The sequence below is a fragment of the Alnus glutinosa genome, chromosome 14 (genome assembly GCF_958979055.1).
Source record: "Alnus glutinosa chromosome 14, dhAlnGlut1.1, whole genome shotgun sequence".
Taxonomy (NCBI): Eukaryota; Viridiplantae; Streptophyta; class Magnoliopsida; order Fagales; family Betulaceae; genus Alnus; species Alnus glutinosa.
The window spans coordinates 24,289,081-24,309,011 of record NC_084899.1 but is presented as its reverse complement, the minus strand read 5'-3'; the positions used below and the strand labels follow the sequence as shown (position 1 = coordinate 24,309,011).

General features: G+C 35.5%; 1 protein-coding gene, 2 long non-coding RNA genes and 1 pseudogene across 3 annotated transcripts; all 4 read left to right on the top strand.

Annotated features, from left to right (window-relative positions):
• LOC133857234 (uncharacterized) lies at positions 1–5,061 on the top strand. The gene is made up of 4 exons (XR_009898322.1): positions 1–38; positions 2,969–3,062; positions 3,931–4,084; positions 4,670–5,061. It is a non-coding gene; the product is annotated as an uncharacterized LOC133857234 (long non-coding RNA).
• On the top strand, positions 60–2,575 carry LOC133857232 (dehydrodolichyl diphosphate synthase CPT3-like; annotated as a pseudogene).
• A 2,482-nt stretch (positions 5,062–7,543) lies between the features above and the next one.
• LOC133857233 (ethylene-responsive transcription factor ERF098-like) lies at positions 7,544–8,432 on the top strand. Its single transcript, XM_062292418.1, has 2 exons — positions 7,544–7,692; positions 7,790–8,432. The coding sequence occupies exon 2, from the start codon at positions 7,797–7,799 to the stop codon at positions 8,238–8,240; it is 444 nt and encodes a 147-aa protein (XP_062148402.1). The 5' UTR covers positions 7,544–7,692; positions 7,790–7,796; the 3' UTR covers positions 8,241–8,432.
• A 4,643-nt stretch (positions 8,433–13,075) lies between these two features.
• Positions 13,076–13,627, top strand: LOC133856549 (uncharacterized). Its single transcript, XR_009898218.1, has 2 exons — positions 13,076–13,295; positions 13,399–13,627. It is a non-coding gene; the product is annotated as an uncharacterized LOC133856549 (long non-coding RNA).
• The last annotated feature ends 6,304 nt before the right edge of the window (positions 13,628–19,931 follow it).

Sequence of the window (19,931 nt, the reverse complement as noted above, 5' to 3'; positions counted from 1 at the left end):
CACCATCATTCTCACTCGTCCGATCTCTCTACACACAGGTAACAAATTCTCTCTGATTTCTTAACTCTCTGTTTGTTTGCCGAGAAAATCAAATATAAAAAGCGAAAATCGGATTCAGAACCTTTCGTTTTTTCTCTTCTTTTCTTTTGCTCTCCTGCGTTTTCTTTCGATCCAAACAGATCCATGAATTTGATTTCGACAGTAGTAGTGCATGATTTTTATATTAATGTATTTGAATTTGATCTGTGCTCTTTAATCTTTATATATCTGATTGAAACTGCGACAAGTTCGAGTTGCTTGCAAAGGATATCACACAATTTTTTTTTTTGATAAGTAATTGGCCCCAAGGGAGAGGGAGGGGGATATTCGAACTGAGCTACCCCTTTGGTTAAAGGATATCACACACTTTGTATTGTTTCGCGCAAATTGCAGCAAATCTATCTCTTGCTTAGCTGATTATATTTGCATCTTTGGGATTTGCACATATCAAAATTTTAGATTTAGTTTGGTTTTAATTGATGCCTGAGTTAGCTATTTGTTATTGTTTGTTCGCCTTTGTGCTCTAATTTAACTTTATTTTGGATTCCAAAAACTTTCTATTTTTTATCGAAAAAGCCGGCGATATGTCTGGGTTATGAATGAGGTTCTGCCAAATAATTGATACTGTCATTTTCTTTGATGCGTTTACTTGTTGTCCATGTTGAGTTTCTTGTCATTGCTGTTATGGTATTTTGATGATATTTTTCTTTGATGGCCTGGTCATTGCAATTGAGTAAATTTGTTTTGTTGTCGAGTTTGGATGCCAACTTCTGCTATTCTATCCGTTTTGTTTGTGTTTGTTGAATGCATAATCGGCAAATATCCAATTTAATTGGATTGATGCAACGCACATGCTGGTTTGGTATCTTTGCTTTGTTTGATTTTCCTTGCATTTAGTTTGAGTTCATTCTTTTATTCTTATTCTTTTCGATCAAATCAGTACAACAATCTGTTGGTTTTGTCACTTATAAATGCTACATTATGCATTGGGAGAGTGTTAGTCCGGGTTGCCCACATTTTTAATTGAGCTAACTCTTTTTTTGTCTACACTATCATGGTTTTGGGTCTGTTTCTTGGTCAAAATATACATGAGTTGTGTACGAGTTGGTAATGGTTGATGGCTTGTCTTACACACAAATTGGAACAAGAAATGCGTAAAGCATTGTTATAGCTGGCTACACGTAGCACTGGTATTTCCCTTTCTCTGTTGCTTCTTCTCAGAATAAGCTAGGTTTGTCAAAAATCCCTTGAATTACTGTTTGATTAAGTGAAGAATCTATATTCTCTTGCTCAAGGAGCTCATCCAATGATGGAAAAGTTGTACCTATTGAAGAATGTTATGCTGCTCTGATCGGTCTCTAAACAGCCGGTGAGCTGCATGGAATTAGTAGTCAATTAGGCACACCGTCTTTGGTGTATATTATACAAACTTATTTGTATGGGCTTTTTGATGATGTAACTTTGTTATTTTAACAAAAAGAAAACTGAAGTTCTATTCTGTACTGACAGGTTCTTTTGGTCCTGAGATTTAGCATTTATACAGGGTTTTAGGATGGAGAAAGGTGGTGGGAGTAGAATAAACCAGATCTGGGGGAACTTGGTTACTTTCCTGCTCAGATGTATTTTTTGTGTTCTATCTGTTGGTCCCATTCCTAAATCCTATTGCCTTCATCATGGATGGAAATCGTAGATATGGTAAGAAGCGGAATTTGATGGAAGGGATCTGACATAGGGTTGGATTTTTAGCTCTTATGTCCATGTTCAAGTACTGCTACGAGTTGGGTGTGCGATATGTAACAATTTATGCCTTCAGCATAGATAATTTCAAACGACATCCCGAAGAAGTTCAATCTTTGATGGATCTGATGCAGGAAAAAATTGAAGGGTTAATCAAGGAAGAGAGCATAGTAAACCGCTATGGAGTTAGGGTGCACTTTTTAGGGAACCTAGAACTGTTAAGTGAACCGGTCAGGTTGGCAGCAGAGAGGGCTATGATGGCCACTGCCAAAAACTCCAAAGCAGTGTTGTCAATATGTGTTGCTTACACTTCCACCAATGAGATTGTGCATGCTGTCCAAAAATCATGTGAAGAAAAGTGGGAGGAGATCAGTATATTGAATACAAGCGGATCTGGATATGGCTTAATTCAACTTGGATGGAATGGAGAACCTTATTAAGTTAAATAGATGTTGAAAAACATATGTATATGGCAGTTGCACCTGATTCTGATATCTTAATCCGTACTTCTGGTGTGACCCGCTTGAGCAATTTTCTTCTCTGGCAGAGTGCATACTGTTCCTTGTACTCTCCTTCTGTGCTTTGGCCGGAGATTGGTTTTCGGCATTTCCTTTGGGCAATCCTGAACTTCCAGCGGAATCACTTTTATTTGGAGAAGAAAAGGAAACAGTTGTAAATCTTGCAATGGGTGGATTCCCAACTTTTGGGGCTATAAAGCGATTGTACCATTTTATCTCTTTATGTTTTTGAATCAAACTTATCAAAAAATAAATAAATCTCTTTATGTTTTTGAATCAAACTTTGTAACAGAATCAGAATCCATGGTCTGGGACACCTTTTTTTTTTTTTTTTTTTTTTTTTTTTTTTTTTTCCAGTTTCCTGATGTTTTCTTAACAGTGTAAAAAAAATATAAGCATATTGCCTTTTAACACCATAGGATGCCGTGCTTCCCCCCTCCCCCGACTGATGTGAGAGTGTGCTATAAAAGATTAGGGCTTATGGGGCGTGGCTTGTGGCTTTATCTGGCCTGAGAAAGCCTTGTGCTTTGTATGCTTCCATATCTTAAGCTTTCATATTGCCTTGGTTGGCTCACCTGATTGAACTGTGAATACTTGACATACTAACTTCTTTCTTCTGTGCATTTCTTCACTGTCATCCCTCTGATTTTGATTTTGTGTTTCCTATACTGCAGTATCTTTGTAGGAAATGATGTGATCTGGATCTGGAAACACTCAGAAAAATGACAAAGTTTATCGTGCATTCAGGCATCTAGGCTAGCTATAACGGTATAATCCATAGTTTATAATCTAATCGATATGGACTTTTTCTGAATCATCATCGTCAACATTTGTTAAGGGAGATCCTATGCATAATTTTAGCTCGTCTATACAAATATCTCTGGTCCTTGAAGTTTGGTACAGCGATGTCTTAAATGAAAAGCTATAAAACAGTTAAATAATTGAGTTTCAAAACTGTTCTGTGGACAGATTTTACCTCCTGAGCTAATAATTACCTTATTTGCAAACAACAGACATTTCTTTCTTATTTTTAAGGCTTTTTCTACCATTGGAACTTATCGTATAGCCTCTGATCCCAACTTGTGCACTCTTATTGTAGGAAAGCCAAGAAAATACTGGATTTAGGTTCTGATTCATTTAATGTTTCAGGTTGCCAATTCGACAGTGAACGAAGGGGGCATATTTAGAGCATTAACAACAGTTTTTCTTAGATTTTTTTCTAAATTTTAGAGGACTAAACTACTTTTTGTTTCTTAATTCAAATACGATCTACAATAACTTTCCTTATCATTTTCCAATATTATTTAAATATTCTTTCAATGTTGATTTTTTTTTTTTTTTTTTGAGAAAAGTGGAAATAAATGAGGGGAATGGGGTTTGGTAACAACAAACACCCCTTTGTGTCTTCTTTGTTGACAAATTGCATGTAGCTGCAGTCCTTGGATGGTGACCTATGCCATTTGTTGAGATTATTATGTACATACATATAAATAGATACTAGTTTAATTAATGTAAGAGTGGAAATTTTGATGCTAAAGGTACTTTCTGTAGTGGCCCACCTTGGCAAGACATTATTTTGTAGAATTTCTCATTTGACATTCATATATATTGTAATTTAGTATGTCTTTATTGTTAGGATACGTGTATGATTTTATTGCTGCGTAAAGCTCCTAGGCACCCAAGAAGTGGGAAGATATTACCAATATGCTCAGGAGTCAGGACACTAATTCTATGAGAGGAGAAAAGAAAGAGCACGTTTTGAAAATGCATGGAAAACCCATATACATCAGGTATGTAATATCCACATACCCTTGGATGTATGATGCCTAGCTAGCTAGCATGATGACTGGGCTCATGGAGTCATGGGTGAGAAGAGATAGTTTATGCTTAGAATTGTGATTGATGATGTTAATTAATGTCAACTATGCACTGATACAGTACTCTTGGGCAACATTTTCCTTGTTAGCTTTATTTTATTTTATTGAGTGGTAGCAATAGAAATTAATTAATGTCTCTTTTTAATTAGGTTTTCAGTTTTATATGTTTTGGGGTTGATTGAAATGTTCTTGATTCCACATTACCATTGTTGGGTTCCTAAAATAAATTTACTTTTGCTCAATGTTGTGTCTACCCTAATACAAAATTAAATGAAGATCAACGATGCAAAACTGAGCAGCACATTTTCAATTTGGTCTAGTGTATTTATTCGAATATTATTTCTACTGAAGTGTTCTGATTAACTTATAGTTAAATAACGATTTTTGTAGATTAGAATTTAATTATTTATAGGCAGAAAAAATTAAATGCACTTCTATTGTCTTTATATTGCTAAAATTTTACGTGATTTCGTCTGATGCGTAGTTGCATGTGTGCAGATTGGAAGCTTCATGACCTTGATGGATGACATGAAGCAGGTATAAGAAATTACTCTAGCTGATTTCTTGGCGATTATCATCTCTCTCTCTCTCTCTCTTTGTTTTTTAATGACAGGAAACCCCTTCAAGGTAGGGCTATTTTGTGTAGTAACTCCTATAGGATAAACTCGGAACCCATGCCTCGCACCCCTTTTAGGATATGGGCCGTTTAATTGAGTTGCGAGCTTTGCCCAAAAGGCAAATTGCATGCACTCAAAGTCTCGGGCTTTCACTAACTGAGCCAACGGGTTAACTACCATCCTTTTGCTTAACTATTTCTAGACGACTATTTTCATGACCCCTCATTCACACTTCGCAAGTGATTTACTGTGAGAGTTTAGGAAAGAAGCACACTTTCCCCTCTCCCGAGTAATTTATTATTTACATTCATTTCATATCGGTGACGTGGCGTATTTTAAATAATTTTTTTTTAATTATTATTATTATTTAAGTGGTTAATATAGAGAGTCACTTAAAACACGTCATATCTATCGATTTGAATTGAATTTGATAAATAAACGTGAAGAATAGCAAATTTTTTTTTTTTTTTTTTTCTTCCATCATTTCCACCTATACGTGGAACAAAGAGGACCATTACTTTGTTTTTATAAAACTGCACGCTTGCAGCACAGGAACACCATTATTAATCAAAAACTATGATAGAATATTATGAAGAGATTGAATTAGCATCTAGTCGATAACCTACAGATTTGGACCTTGATTTAACCCCTCCCAAAAGAAAAACCAAAAAAAAAAAAAACTAATTAATCCATAACATCGGTAATGGTCACCATAATGTATATGCTGCTGCGCATGTTATATATTTAACGCACATTATTCAATCAAGCAATGTTTACATGGAGTATACTGCTGATTATGATAAAAAGGCCTTTTGTTTTCAGTTATAATGACAAAACTATAGATTGCACCGCGACAGTCTATCCACCTCCATTTATTGGTATCTCTTCCAAACATTTCTGCCACTGACATTGCATTGCACAACGCCACAACCTTTCATGATCATTCCTAGAACCCACAAAGTCAAATCCTCAATTCCATAAGAATTTTTTCCATCATTGTGTTATGCATCGACTCCTCATGCTTATATATGGTTTAAAATGGGTTCTTTCTTTTTCTTTAAAAAAAAAAAAAAAAAAAAGAACATATTTTATTAGTATTAACAGAGTTAGGAAAAAATATATTAAAAAAATTATTTTATTTTATTTTTTTAAAATAATAATAAAAAGTATGTGGATTTTTATATGGTCAAGAAAAATATAGCAATTTTTATATAGGGTTTGAGTAAATTAGTGGCTGAGAAAAACTCTATCCAGTCAAAAATTAGTGGTTGTCTCATGACAAGTACGACATGAAATGACTATGACTATGTTGTTTTCGCATGTGCAGACGTGTAGTGGTTTTCACCGGTGTTTACAGGATTGTCCATTAATGTTCGTCGTCGTTGAGTGACAGGCCATTTGCCAACATAATCTTGCTGATATGTATATATATATATATAGAGAGGCGTACGTTATAACCTAACAACAAGCCTAACCATCTAGCTAGCCCTTGCGTAATTCTAACACGTGCCTAAATAACATTGGACCCCTTGAAATCTCAATCCAATATCACAAATTTTAGCTAAATTAGAGCATTCACCTCCAACGTTTTGTTTGTATTTGCGATTTAAAAATAAAAATTTTTAAAATGTGTAATTTAAAAATGTAATTTTTAAAAATTAAAGTTTAGTGTTTAAAATCTTACGTTTTTAAAATTCATGCACCTTATTGCCTGTGATTTGAAGGCGTGAATTTTTCTACATTTTCAAATTATAATTTTTTTTTAAAAAAATCCCTAACAATCCGTTTCATGCGATTTGGTTTCAAATCGCACTTTTTAAAATTGCAATGTCAAACAGACTGTAAAAATTTGTTTGGTATTGCGTTAGAAAGCACTTTTTGTACTTAAAAAGCCGTGTTAGACAAAAAAAGTTGGTTTATTTTGTAAAAAAAAACAAAAGTATTTCTTTGGCTTTTTTACTTTAGAAATGGCCAAAATTCTATTTTTCAACACAATTCCAAACATGCTCTAAACCTAACATCATAAATTTTTTTTCATGGGTAAGCATATGTTAGCTAAAGAATCACCTTTTTTCTTATTTTGTCTACCTATTTTTTTAAAGCATCTACGTCTCATTCTCTATTTTTGCTATCAACTTTTACTATTCTATTTAAAATATTCTCAATTTTTTATCCACTTTCACGATTCTTAAATAGAAGAGATAATCATATTGATTTTTATTATTGTTATTATTTGATTTATGCATTTGTTGAGCAAGTATATGACTACTTTAATGCCCATTTTTACTATAGTGCCAATCAATGAGAATGCTCTTAGAGTATTAGCAACAGATTCCTTAAATTTCATTCTTTTATTTAAATATAACAACAAACTCACTATTTTCGTGTTCCCTAAACCGAGGAAAACCAATAGAACTAAAAGTGATTGAAAGAATATTTTAATGATATAGAAAATATATATATATAAGGTTATTTGGAGCGTATTTTTATATATAAAAGAAAAAAAAAAAAAAAAAAGTAATTTTGTTTCTTAGATTGGAAAAGAAAGGAAAAAAGAAAGAAAGAAAGGTGGTGACTCGTGAGAGTGGTATTGAAGGTAACTAACGTAATTATCATTGATGCCACGTGGTAGCATGACCTCACCTATTGCTAGATATTTATTTTTCGATTTTCTTTCCAGCAATGAAGTAAGTTAACGTGATGTGAAAGCTGCTGAGCTTGGCTTTAAAGCTGTTCCTATAAGAATAAATGTAGACTGAAAAATATCATAAGGAATCGAAACAACAAAATATGCACAAAACAAGTGGCCCTCTACTCTTTAGCTTAAGCCATCCTCTCCTCGATCACCAAAGTTGAACTTGCACCAAAACTCTCAAATCTCCATCAAAGGGGTTGTCTTCGCAGGTTCCAAATTTCTAACCCATTTGCACATTTTTTTTTTCCCAATTGGGTGCATTTTTCCAAGTTCGTATATAAATGCTAGTGTGAACATTGACCATAGTAAAAGCATGGAAGAAGAGCCTCCGAAGGGACAGGCGGCCAAAGACGATGGAGCAAAAGATGTCCGGTACAGGGGGGTCAGACGGCGGCCGTGGGGGAAATATGCGGCGGAGATTCGCGACTCAACTAGGCACGGCGCCCGCCTGTGGCTGGGTACTTTTAACAAGGCGGAAGATGCTGCTCGGGCTTATGATCGAGCTGCCTTTGCAATGAGGGGTAACATGGCCATTCTTAACTTCCCAGATGAACATCGGTCACCCCCGAATGTTGAATTTCCTCCTCCTCCCACCTCGTCTTCGTCGACGTCGACGTCGTCGTCGTCGTCGTCGTCATCGCACGTTGATAGAAGTAGGAGTGATCAGCTTGGGAAAGAAGTTTTTGAGTTTGAGTATTTGGACGACAAGCTGTTGGAGGAACTTCTTGATTTTGAAAACAAAACGAAGAAGAACTGATCGAGTCTAGCTTGCTGTAGCTAGACGTTGTTCAGATGTTCGTCCAATCCAAATAAACTTGGTTTGAGCTCAAGATCAAGATCGAGAAGATGGGGGAAGAAAAATATTAAAAAAAATATAATATTCTAAACTTGGTTAGTAAAGTGCTTCAAATCTTGATCCAATCCAAACTTGGTTAGTAAAGCGGGGTAGGGACTAGGGTGGGGGGTGGGGGTTTTTGTGGGCCCTCTGAATTCTTCCAATCCTAGCCTCTCATAAACTTGTGGATGAGATTAGCTCCCTTTCTTGTCATTTGTCTGGTTTTCGTCCTTTGTTTTTTATTTTTATTTTTGTCTGTCTCTTCCCTCTTCGGACCTTAAAAATCTTCATCCAATACAAACTTGGTTAGTAAAGTGGGGGTTCGAATCTTCATCCAATCCAAACATGGCTAGTAAAGGAGGGTTGTGGGGCCCCTATGAATTCTTCCAATCCTCACCTTTCATCACCAAGTGGATTGTATTAGTTACCTTTCTTGTCGCAGTCTGGTTTTCTTCTTTCCTTTAGGGTTTTGTCTTTATATATACGTGGAGCCTTTGACTTGGTTGGAGGATTGTGCGAATATAACTTGTGGCTGGAAATGCTGCTGCTCAAGTTTATGCTTTGTTAATTACTTTTCTTCTGGATTTTTCTGTTTTCTTTTTACAGTATTCTACTGTGATATAAATGTGAGACTTGTTTTCTTAACGTTGTGATGTCATTGGAGCTGTTTGTGAACTACATTATTATTTTATAATGTTAAAATTAAGTTTTACTTTCTTTTTTTTTTCACAGATAATTATATTACAATACTAACATGACAGTCTCAACCAATTATTAAATTTTTATTTTTTTGAGTAATGATATATACTAAGGGTGTATAAGCGGTCGGTTATTAGCCGCTAATAACCGACAACAATCACTAACCAGATAACTGTACAACTGCATAATCGAAAATAACCGCAACCGGATAATCGGACAATCACTTAAGCCGATTGCAGTTACCAGTTATAGGTATTTAGAAAAGTTGTTAATAACCGGATAACCAGTTTTATAAAAATAAATTAAAATCTTAGGTTTATTTTCTTCACACTGCTCCTCACTTTCTCTCCTTAGGTTTCTTTAAAACCTTCGGCCGAGAATTCCTTGTTTTGGTTTAGATTTTGATCATATATCTTAAAAAAGCTCAACAATCAAGTTCTTTTCATTGGACGACGTCAAAATAAAAAATGCCTTGATTATTTTAGTGAGTTGTTGGTATGTTAACAACCAAAACATCATTATCTTTTCTTAATTCAACTCCTTCAAGACAGGAAACCAATCACATTTTCTTAATGGAGGAGCCTAAAATCGACTGAAAGCTACCAATACCAAGTATAATACTATCACTTTAGGCACAACTTTAATCACTCATGTAATGTACTCTAGATTCTGTATGGATTTTAAAAGAACAAAAAAATCAACAATTTAAGAAAAGCGGCTACCGGTTTTTAACTAGCAACCGGTTGTACATCCTATATACCACATCATTATCACACTATGCTAAAAATGTACCAACATTAACTTCATTCATGTATACGGTTAGATGCACCAACTATAAATTCTGACTATGAAATATCCTCTATTTCATTTAAAATGAAGAAGATCTTATTCCAATTAACATAGTAGAATAGAGGTGTGATATATATAGCATTACTTTTCTTTTTTATTATTATTTTTAACAATAATTAGTTTGAATTGATATATCAACATCGTGTAATAGTTGTAAAATAAATATCTTACGCATGCCTTTTAACTTAAAAGTAAAAAAAATACTTTTAACATAAATTATATATAATTGCCGCTGTTTAAACATAACCAGCTAGCAGAGAAAGTATATATATAAAATTAAAAGAAAGAAAGAGTCTATTTGTCCGGTTGACTTTGTTCTTGTTGGCATCAAATTTGGGTGCCCATTCAGAGTAATTTGATCTAACAGCCACCTGATTCTCGGCTGTATTAATTATCATTAATTGTCCACCATATATCACCTCTGCCTGATTGATACCTAGGGTCTTAGGCTTGACACCTTTACTATCTTTTAATATTATATTTTGAAAAAAATATATATTAGCCTCCAAACTACCACTTTTTTTTCGAATGGCACTCTGAATTATCAACACTTGCACCGACCCTTCAAACTACTACTTTCTGATTTTTTGGCCCCATCCGTCTATTTATACCATTAATTCTAACAAAAATTGGCCAAAAACCTGAAAATATCCCTCCATTAACCGTGAGAATTTTAAAGTGTAGGAGGAGTATTTTCTGAATTCTGTTTAGAATTGACGGTATAAATGGACGGTTGGGGCCAAAAAATAAAAAGTGGTAGTTTGGGGGGTCAAAATCTAAGCATTAGTAGTTTGGGAGGCCATCCAGAGAAAGGGTGGTAGTTTGGGGGGCTAATATATATTTTTTTCCTTATATTTTTATCTCACAAGATAATTAATATAGGATTAGGCCTAATTAATCAACCCTAATTGGCTCCAGTCAAGTTCCCTGAGCTTTCATTCAAAGTGGAATCATTTTCTTTCACATACATTTGAAAAAAAAAAAATTAAAAAAGAAACGTTATTTTGATTCATTTTCCAACTGAAATTGATTAGTCATGTAATGAACGTACAACTACTCCTGCCAGGAGCACCTGAAGAGGAGGAGGTGGAAGAGGAGGAAGCCATGCATAGATGTCGACGAAGAGCTCGAGTTTTAATGTATCAAACGTTCCTAGCTAGCCATCGGCGACGTACGACCCCCATTTCCTGCAGGGTCACGTATCTCCGCCGCAAACTTCCCCCATGGCCGCCGACGAATCCCCCTATAAAGAGCTTCTCTTCCCTTCTCTTCATTCCCTCCATATTTGTTTCAAATTTGGAGGCTAGCTCGCAGCAGCCTACGTGTTCTACGTTAGACCGTAGAACTATATATACATATATTTATATATTGTAGGGTTCATAATAATCGAGTCATATCTCACGGTTGGAATTTGCCTTTGCCAGGAAGCTTCCTCAAAGCAGAACGAGGTTTCGATTCTTCCACAGTATTAATTAGTGGCTGAAATTGCTTTTGAACCTCTCGTTACTTCTCATCCACAAATATTTTGCCGCTTTCTTTCTTTATTTTTTTTTTTTTTTTTGAAGGTTGTCTAAAAGTAATACGACAGGATAGAAAAAACAGCAACTAAAGGGGAGGGGCCGGATGCTTTGTAGTACTGTCGAGTCATATATCAAACAGTGGAACATGTCGGTGAGAATGCTTAAAGAAGAAGTGTACGTGTTGCCTACAAGAATTTGCAATTTTTGTAGTCTTAATATTAACGTCACTTTTATCATTATTTTTAAGTTTCATAAATTTAACGATGGATTTCCATCACTTATTTATTGTATGGAGAGAAGTGAAAATTAACGTTGGAGAATGATTTTTATCAATTCTATTTTGAAATTAACATTTACACGGCTTTAACCCTTGGTTATGAGACTAAAACATATTCATTAACCTTTACATGGCTTTTAACATTGGGTTATGAAGCTAATCCATACCATAATTAACCTTTTAAGTTTTTTAAATTAACCTTTACATGGCTTTAGCCCTTGGTTAGGAGATCGATTAAAAAATGCCATTAACCTCTAGTCTTTAACATTAAATTATTATATGGCTTTAATTAACAATTACTTTATGAAACTTATGCATGCTATATATATATATATATATATATATATATATATATATATTGAGCACTAGTTTATGAAAAGAACTTTAAATAGCTTTGACTTTTGGATTATGAAGCTAAAACAAGGCAATAACCCGGCCATATCATGTGAAATTAACCTTCGAGGCTTGGTGAGAATCCTTGGTCCTTAGGCTTAGAGTAAACCAACTTAATTTATGGAACTCTATCTTCGCAACATGACCGATCACCCCATTCCTTCTCCCCACATTCTTGTATTTCCTCATTTCTCAATTATTCTCTTTAACTTCCCTCAATCACTCCCAACCCTTTCAAGCACTCAATTAAGCCTTTAAGTGCATGCGTGCATGCATGTCAAAAATTAATACCTATTACGACCTCCATAATCTACCACAGTACTGCTTGGCAAAGGAAAAGCTTCATCAAGTCCTCACCAAGTTTAGCATGTACGCAAATCCAAATGAATTCGGGCTCAAGTGATTGTCCATTTGACAACCGTCAAAGAAATAGTTCCCACAGTAATCATTATATAGTTTATGAGTAATGATAGACATATGTACAATTGTACATACTAGCCTTATGCCCTGACGTGGCAATGGCACACCCAACTACCACACGAGGGTGATCGTGACCACCATATCTGGTGCGGTTTGTTCTGTACCGGATCAGTGATTAGAGTGTTCGCAAACACTTCTTTACCCTTAGGGGGATGGTTTGGTGGGGGCGACCGATCACTACAAAAAAAACTGTAAATTGCCGCGTGTCTACAGTAATAGTTACTGTAGACACGCGGCCAGATGGCCGCGTGTCTTAATGACTACGTGACAGATTATTTGCGAAAAACAAGTGGCCGCGTGTAAAAAATACACGCGGCCAATTGGCAGCGTTTATTTTTTACACGCGGCCAATTGGCCGCGTGTATTTTGCACACGCAGTCAATTAGCAGCGTTTATTTTTTACACGCGGCCAATTAACCGCGTTTATTTTTGACACGCGGCCAATTGTATCAAATAGACGTTGCCAAATGATTCAAAATTCCCCCCTTTTATTTTTTCCTTCTGCACCGTACCGCCCGCCTTATTTGACTTTTCTTTATCATTTATTTTTTCTTTTTCTTTCTTCCTTCGAGGGTAATGGCCGGTTCTTTCTTCTTCTTTTTTCTTTGTTCTTTTTTCTGCCTTCTTCCTTCTTTCCCTTCTTCCTTCTTTCTTCCCCTTATTTCTTTTCTTCCCCAGCCTTATTTCTTCACACAGTCACAGAGAGCCAGAGAGGGAAATGGAAGACGGAGACCGAGAGAGCTGGAGATCCGGTCTGTGGTATGATTTCCGCGTGTATTTTTTCTTTTCCTTCTTTCCCTTTTTCCCACGCTCTTCGTTCCTAAATCTCCTTTTTTTTTTTTTTGTTCTTTTCTTCACACAGAGGGAGATGGAAGAGGGAGACCGGTCGGAGCTGGAGATGGAAGAGGGAGATCGATTTCCGGCGACCGATTCTCAGGGATTGGTATTTTTTTTCTGGTTTTATTTCCGGCGATTTGCTGTTGTTTGGGTGTATTGAATTTGATTTTGGGTTTCGGGCGTTTTGGTTTGATAATTTCGGGCGAATTGGTTTGATGATTTAGGGTTTCTCTTGTATTGATTTTTTTTTCCCATTTTGGGTTTTATTTCCGGCGTGATGTTGTTGTTTTGGTCCCGGCGTCATGCTGTTGTTTTTTTTCCCATCTTGTATTGATTTGGGTTTCGGGCGACTGGGTTGAATGGCCGGCTTCTTGCTATTTTTTCTGGCTTCTTGCTGTGTTTTCTGGGTTTGGGTGTAATGAATTTTCTGGCTTCTTGCTATTTTTTCTGGCCTGGCCGGATGTATGCCAGATTGGAGAAGAAAGGATACCGGCCTGGCCTGGCCGGATGTATGCCAATTTTTTTTTTAAAAAGGACAAAATTTTTAGCCGCGTGTATTTCAATACACGCGGCTAGAATTTCAAAAAAAACAAATTCCTGTCAGCCACGTATTTTTTGCAAGTTGCTAAATGATACATGGCTAAATAGCCACATATATAAAGGGACACGCAGCTAATTGTGCATTTACACACAACAAGTTTTACCACGTGTAATTGGCTGTGGCTAAATGCAATTAGCCATGTGTATGACCCCATACACGTGGCTAATTGCAAGTGGCTAATAACAAGGTTATTTGTAGTGGATGGACCATCCCCTTATCTCCAAAAGGGTAATTAGCCACCAATGAAAGTAGCCGTCCAGCACCATTAAATTTAATTCCTTCAATTACTTTTTTGTTTAAAAATAAAAAACTTTGTAGAGGTTTACATGAGAGTGCCGCATCACGCTCTCAAGTCAGTTATAGGGAAGTAAAGTAGGAAGCACAACTACAAAACAAAATTTTTTCACTTTTTTATAAAACATTCTCAAATTTTATATCACATCAATCACTTTTTATTCTACAACACACAAATATTCAACAACACAATTACTTACCAAACAAGTCCTTAGCATTTCTCAAGTTTTAAATATTAATTGTTGTTTCATTAAACTCTTCAGAAAAGTTGATTGCCCGTGTCTTAGGATGTTAGTAGTACCTTTCTCAAGCATCTGGTGAGTGTTCTATGAACAACCAGCAACGTACAATATTGTCGCGTCTGTCATTTTCATAGTTGAACATCTTTTCCCTACTTAATTCTTCCGTCCATTCAAAAAGACCCTAAAGACTCAAAAAAAAAAAAAAAAAAAAAAAAGACCCAAAGACTATCACCGCCCAAAACCTCTCTCAAGCAACTTCTAAGGAGGGGATATATATATATATATATATATATCCCTGAGTGGAAGCTGTCAAACTGTAATATTATTATAAGAAAAAAAAAAAGACATAACAAACAGATCGATAACCTTTCCAAATGCTCATAAAAATAATAATAATAAAAATGAATCTTCCAAGATTTATATATATATATATATATTACTGGTCAAAAGGGGATGCTACGGCTAGGGGGTTCCAATCCGGCACCCTTCCCTCCCCTCCTCTCTCCTGGTCAAAAGGATATATATATTCAAAACAATGTTGAATGGTCAATCCATTATCCATAAGCAAACAGGAGAGAGGAGGGGAGGGAAGGGTGCCGGATTGGAACCCCCTAGCCGTAGCATCCCCTTTTGACCAGTAATTATTAGTCTACTCGTTTTTTTTAGTATATGTTTTAGTGTCCATCTGAAATGATATATATATATATATATATATATATATATATATATATATATATATATATATATATATATATATATAATAAAAAAAATTTAAAAATTACATTTGTGTCATTTAAAGAATAACATAGATATAATTTTTTTTACTACATTTATATTCTTTTAGTTAGACACCAGAAAAACACTACATAAAATTCTAGTATTTCTCAAAATTTAAAGCTACTTTGCAAACTCTTATTTATTTATTTATTATTCTATAATATTTTAAGACTAATGAATTCAAGCACTTTCACTTTCCTCTAGACAGAAGCAACTTTCAGTCATTGATGTCTATTAGTGTTTGTGGAACCCATCTCTTAATTATTATATACGGGTATAATCATTTATGACGGCTGCATTTTTTTAATTTTTTTTTCCCACAATATTTGATATAAATATTTTCAATCCTCTAAATCTAATATTCATGATAAGCTGAATCTCAAACTCTTTTTTCTTGAACAAAAGAAAAAGTATGGAGAAATTATACTAATTCTTCTAATCTTCTCTGACTTCTATTCAATTTGTAATGTACCCCTAATTTCAAAAAAGTTGCAATCGATTTTCAAACTATCAATTATTTTCACTTTGCCCCTTACATCAGCATTTTCTGTTAATTTCGAAAAAAAAAATACATCACGTGAACCACACGTGACGTAAAATATCCATTGTATGTAGTACTCCTATCAAATGTGTAAAAATAAAATTATACCCTTAGATTAAAAAAAAAAAAAAAAAAAAAAAAAAAAAAAAAAAAAAAAAAAATCTTTTGTGACCATGAAGACGCATAGGTGTGTTGAGGTTGGCAGTTAAACCGTCCTGCATCTACTATTCGCCCGTCCGCATGGGTTACAGACATTATTTAAAGGCAATTGAAGTTTATTCATTTGTATTTTTTTTTTTTCTAGATAATATAATTCAATTCAATTGTATCTTTTTTTCTTTTTTTTTCTTTCAATTTACTTGTATTGCCTAGGGTTTACCATTCAATTTGTATTTTCGTATTAAAATTGAAAAGTGTATTTAGTTCAAAAATTTGATTAAGTCCATCTATAAAAAAAAATTTTAAAAAAAAAAACTCATAAAAGGCTTTCAAAAAGCAATAGACCAATATAAATTAAGTTTATAGCAAATAAAAAAAATCCCAAAAATAAAAAACCCAAAAAAGATCCCAAAATGCAAAGCGGATATCACAAATGGAGTACAAAAAACTTGTCCGCCCATGTACGATCGTCGGTTATGGGCGGATTCCATCCACCTTGGATGGGCGGATGGTTACTAAAATCTGCCATCCACAAAGTGCATATATAGATGCGAAATAAAGGTATTATCCACCCATACATGTGCTTGGTGCTTGTGTCCTTAAAATTGATTTCAATGATAGTATAAAAACCATCCGCTCAGGTCATCAAGGGATCGGACTTGGCTGTAGAGTCTGTTTGCTTTACGATTTTGGACGTCAAAAGTATAATTTTAAATAAAATCACAAAATATGTATAGTTTGAGAATGAGTTTAAAAAATTGTGGTCTGGAAAAGAAAAAAAATTTGAAAAATCTATGTTTTCATATCGCATACGATTTTAAAGGCTAAATTGTAATTTTACTAAACGATTAACTGCGTTTTTATATATCGCACATTTTAAAATTGTTATTTTTGAAATCACACGTTCTGAAACTACAAATCCAAACGGACTCATTATAATATGCATGTAGCTTGTTTGGTTTCTTTCAATAGAGCTTATTCATCTGAATAGCAGAATAGGTATTCGGGCAATCCAAACACCTCCGTTGGCAATTAAGTAAGTCTCATCAAAGGCCTTTCTTAATTAATTGCCTGTCCAGTTATAGGGAGCAAAAGGTTACAAGAAACGTCCACTAGAGGGGGATTTTAGTCCCAACTTTTACAGGCCAGGGTAATGGAAATTAACAAATGATTCTTTGTTAAAATGAAGTGGATAAAGATGGAGGACTTGACACTTTCCCTCTTTTTACATCTACTTAAAATAAAATATTAGTTTATTTGAGGATTGGAATCGTCAAACTTTTGATCATCCCCCTCCTTTTCATGCCTATCCCAATAAGAAGAAATAATTAATAAAGTAAAGTTAAAGAGATTCATGCACTCATGGGTAATCCCACGATCGAGGGCGAGTGAATTTATATTCCCTGTTGTTTAACCAAAATGCAAAGCAATAGGGCCTTTGAATTATAAAGAGCATAAAACAACACAACTAAAGATCAAGAACTGATCACTATCGATAATGACAAAAACACAAACAATTTCAACGCCCATGGCCTCGAACATTTTTTTTTTTTTTTTTTGATATGATGGATCCTACCTAATTCAGAACCATATATATATATATATATATATATATATATATATATATATATGCATGGTTCAATTCAGGTACGGGTTCTTGCACCATGCCCACAAGAGTTCATCTTCCATACCCAGCCCATCCGGCCATCCCCAAATACTTTGTGATTATATATATAACAGACATGTCCCAACTTTGTCAACACCACCAAACCGAAAGTGCATGCAGTGAAAGTTGGACAAACATCCATTCATGCTGATGCACCCTTTTAATCCCCCTTTATCATGAAGAACCTCCCTAGCTTGCCCACTATTCTAATATTTTTTACAAGTAATTCTAAATATTCAATTAACATCTCACTCTTATTTGATTGGCCTGAGGTGATAGTGTCCATCAGTCCTTGAATTTTTATTTTTATTTTTTAATTTTTTTAATAAAAGTTGATGGGCACTGCCACACCAACTTAATGGGATGAGATTTAAATATGTAGCATTACTTATTTTCTAGAGTTACCAAAAAATTTTATACCCACAAATTTTATTAAAAAAGTTTCTTTAAATATTATTTCTCAAAAATTTCTTTATTGAGGGGAGAGATAATATATGTTAGAGCATTAACATCCGGCTCAACAAACTTGCTCTTCGTTTAAGCTAAAAAAAATTATATTTTTCCTATTTTAGCTATTCATTTTTTTAAAACACGCTCATTTTACTCTCATTTTAGCATCCGGACTAGCCATAAGAACATTTGGCTAGCCTGAAGAGAATGCTCTGAGTAGCTAGCTATAGGCTTAGTATGTACAAATATGTGATCAAAGCATGGAGTTTGTTGGGGATAAATCCCACTCAACCCGATCCAAAGAGGAGATTCGAAAGTCAAATAAGGTCCAAACAGATAAGAATAATGATCATATCAGAAGTCTAAGAAGATATCAGATTAGAAGTCTAATAAATAATCAAAGTCCAATTAGAACTTTGATATCAATTCTAGATCTCGATTAGAACTCTGACAACAGTTCTAGATCGACAAGGAGCAGGAACTCTGGCAAGCTGATTCGGTTATTGGGAGAAAAACGGAACCAGCAAGGAAATAACAGGCCTCGGAATCATCAGGACTATCAGCCCCGAGATCAGCAGCCACGGGATTACTATCCCCGAGACCGTCCTCAACTAGGCGAGAGGCATCAAGAGAACGATCCCCGAGATGACATAGAAAGAAGAGAAGACCGAGGAAGCAGAAGCCCTAGGCATAGAGAGCCGAGGCAACAACAGTATCTGCCCGTGATCCGATAAAAAGGACTCTCGGGAATTTCAGGCTTGCTTTTATTTTTTAGCATTTATATTTGCAAAGAACTAGACTTTTATTTTTAATTTAGACTAGACAGAAAATTCCCCATATTTTGGGAATAAGTATTTTCAGAATAAATGAATAAAGCTGACTTAAGCATCGGAGTGTTCCCGGTCTAGGGACGAGAACCCGTTGATGTCGCTTATTTTGTAGGTAAAGCCTCTCGGATTAGTCATAGCCAAGAGCAAGAAGAAACTTCTCGGATCAGTCCTAGCCGAGAAGGAGCCTCTCGGATCAGTCCTAGCCGAGAGCAAAAAGAAACTTCTCGGACCAGTCCTAGCCGAGAAGGAGTCTCTCGGATCAGTCCTAGCCGAGAGCAAGAAGAAACTTCTCGGATCAGTCCTAGCTGAGAGCAAGAAGAAACTTCTCGGACCAGTCCTAGCCAAGAAGGAGCCTCTCGGATCAGTCTTAGCCGAGAGCAAGAAAAAACTTCTCGGATCAGTCCTAGCCAAGAAGGAGCCTCTCGGATCAGTCATAGCCGAGAGCAAGAAAAAACTTCTCGGATCAGTCCTAGTCGAGAAGGAGCCTCTCGGATTAGTCCTAGCTGAGAGCAAGAAAAAACTTCTCGGATCAGTCCTAGCCGAGAAGGAGCCTCTCGGATCAGTTCTAGCCGAGAGCAAGAAGAAAAACTCTCGGATCAGTCCTAGCCGAGAGTCTCGGATCAGTCCTAGCAGAGAGCAAGAAGCAAAGCCTCTCGGATCAGTCCTAGCCGAGAGCAACAAGAAAGCATTCTCGGATCAATCATTGCCGAGAAAAAGAAATAAAGAGAGTCAGGGGGGTCGGATTTAACCCTCGAGTTTTCCAGGAGTTAGCCATTTCAAGAGACAAGGAGAAAACCCTAAGAAAAAATAAGAAGGTAATGAGGGGTAAGATTTAACCCTCAGGTTTTGCAGGTTAGCAGGTTTTCAGAAGGAGACAAAGATCGGGTTTCCTTAGACATGGAATTCTCATTATTTAAGCAAGCTTCGGATAAGGGAATTGGGGGTAACTATTGGGGATAAATCCCACTCAACCCAATCCAAAGAGGAGATTCGAAAGT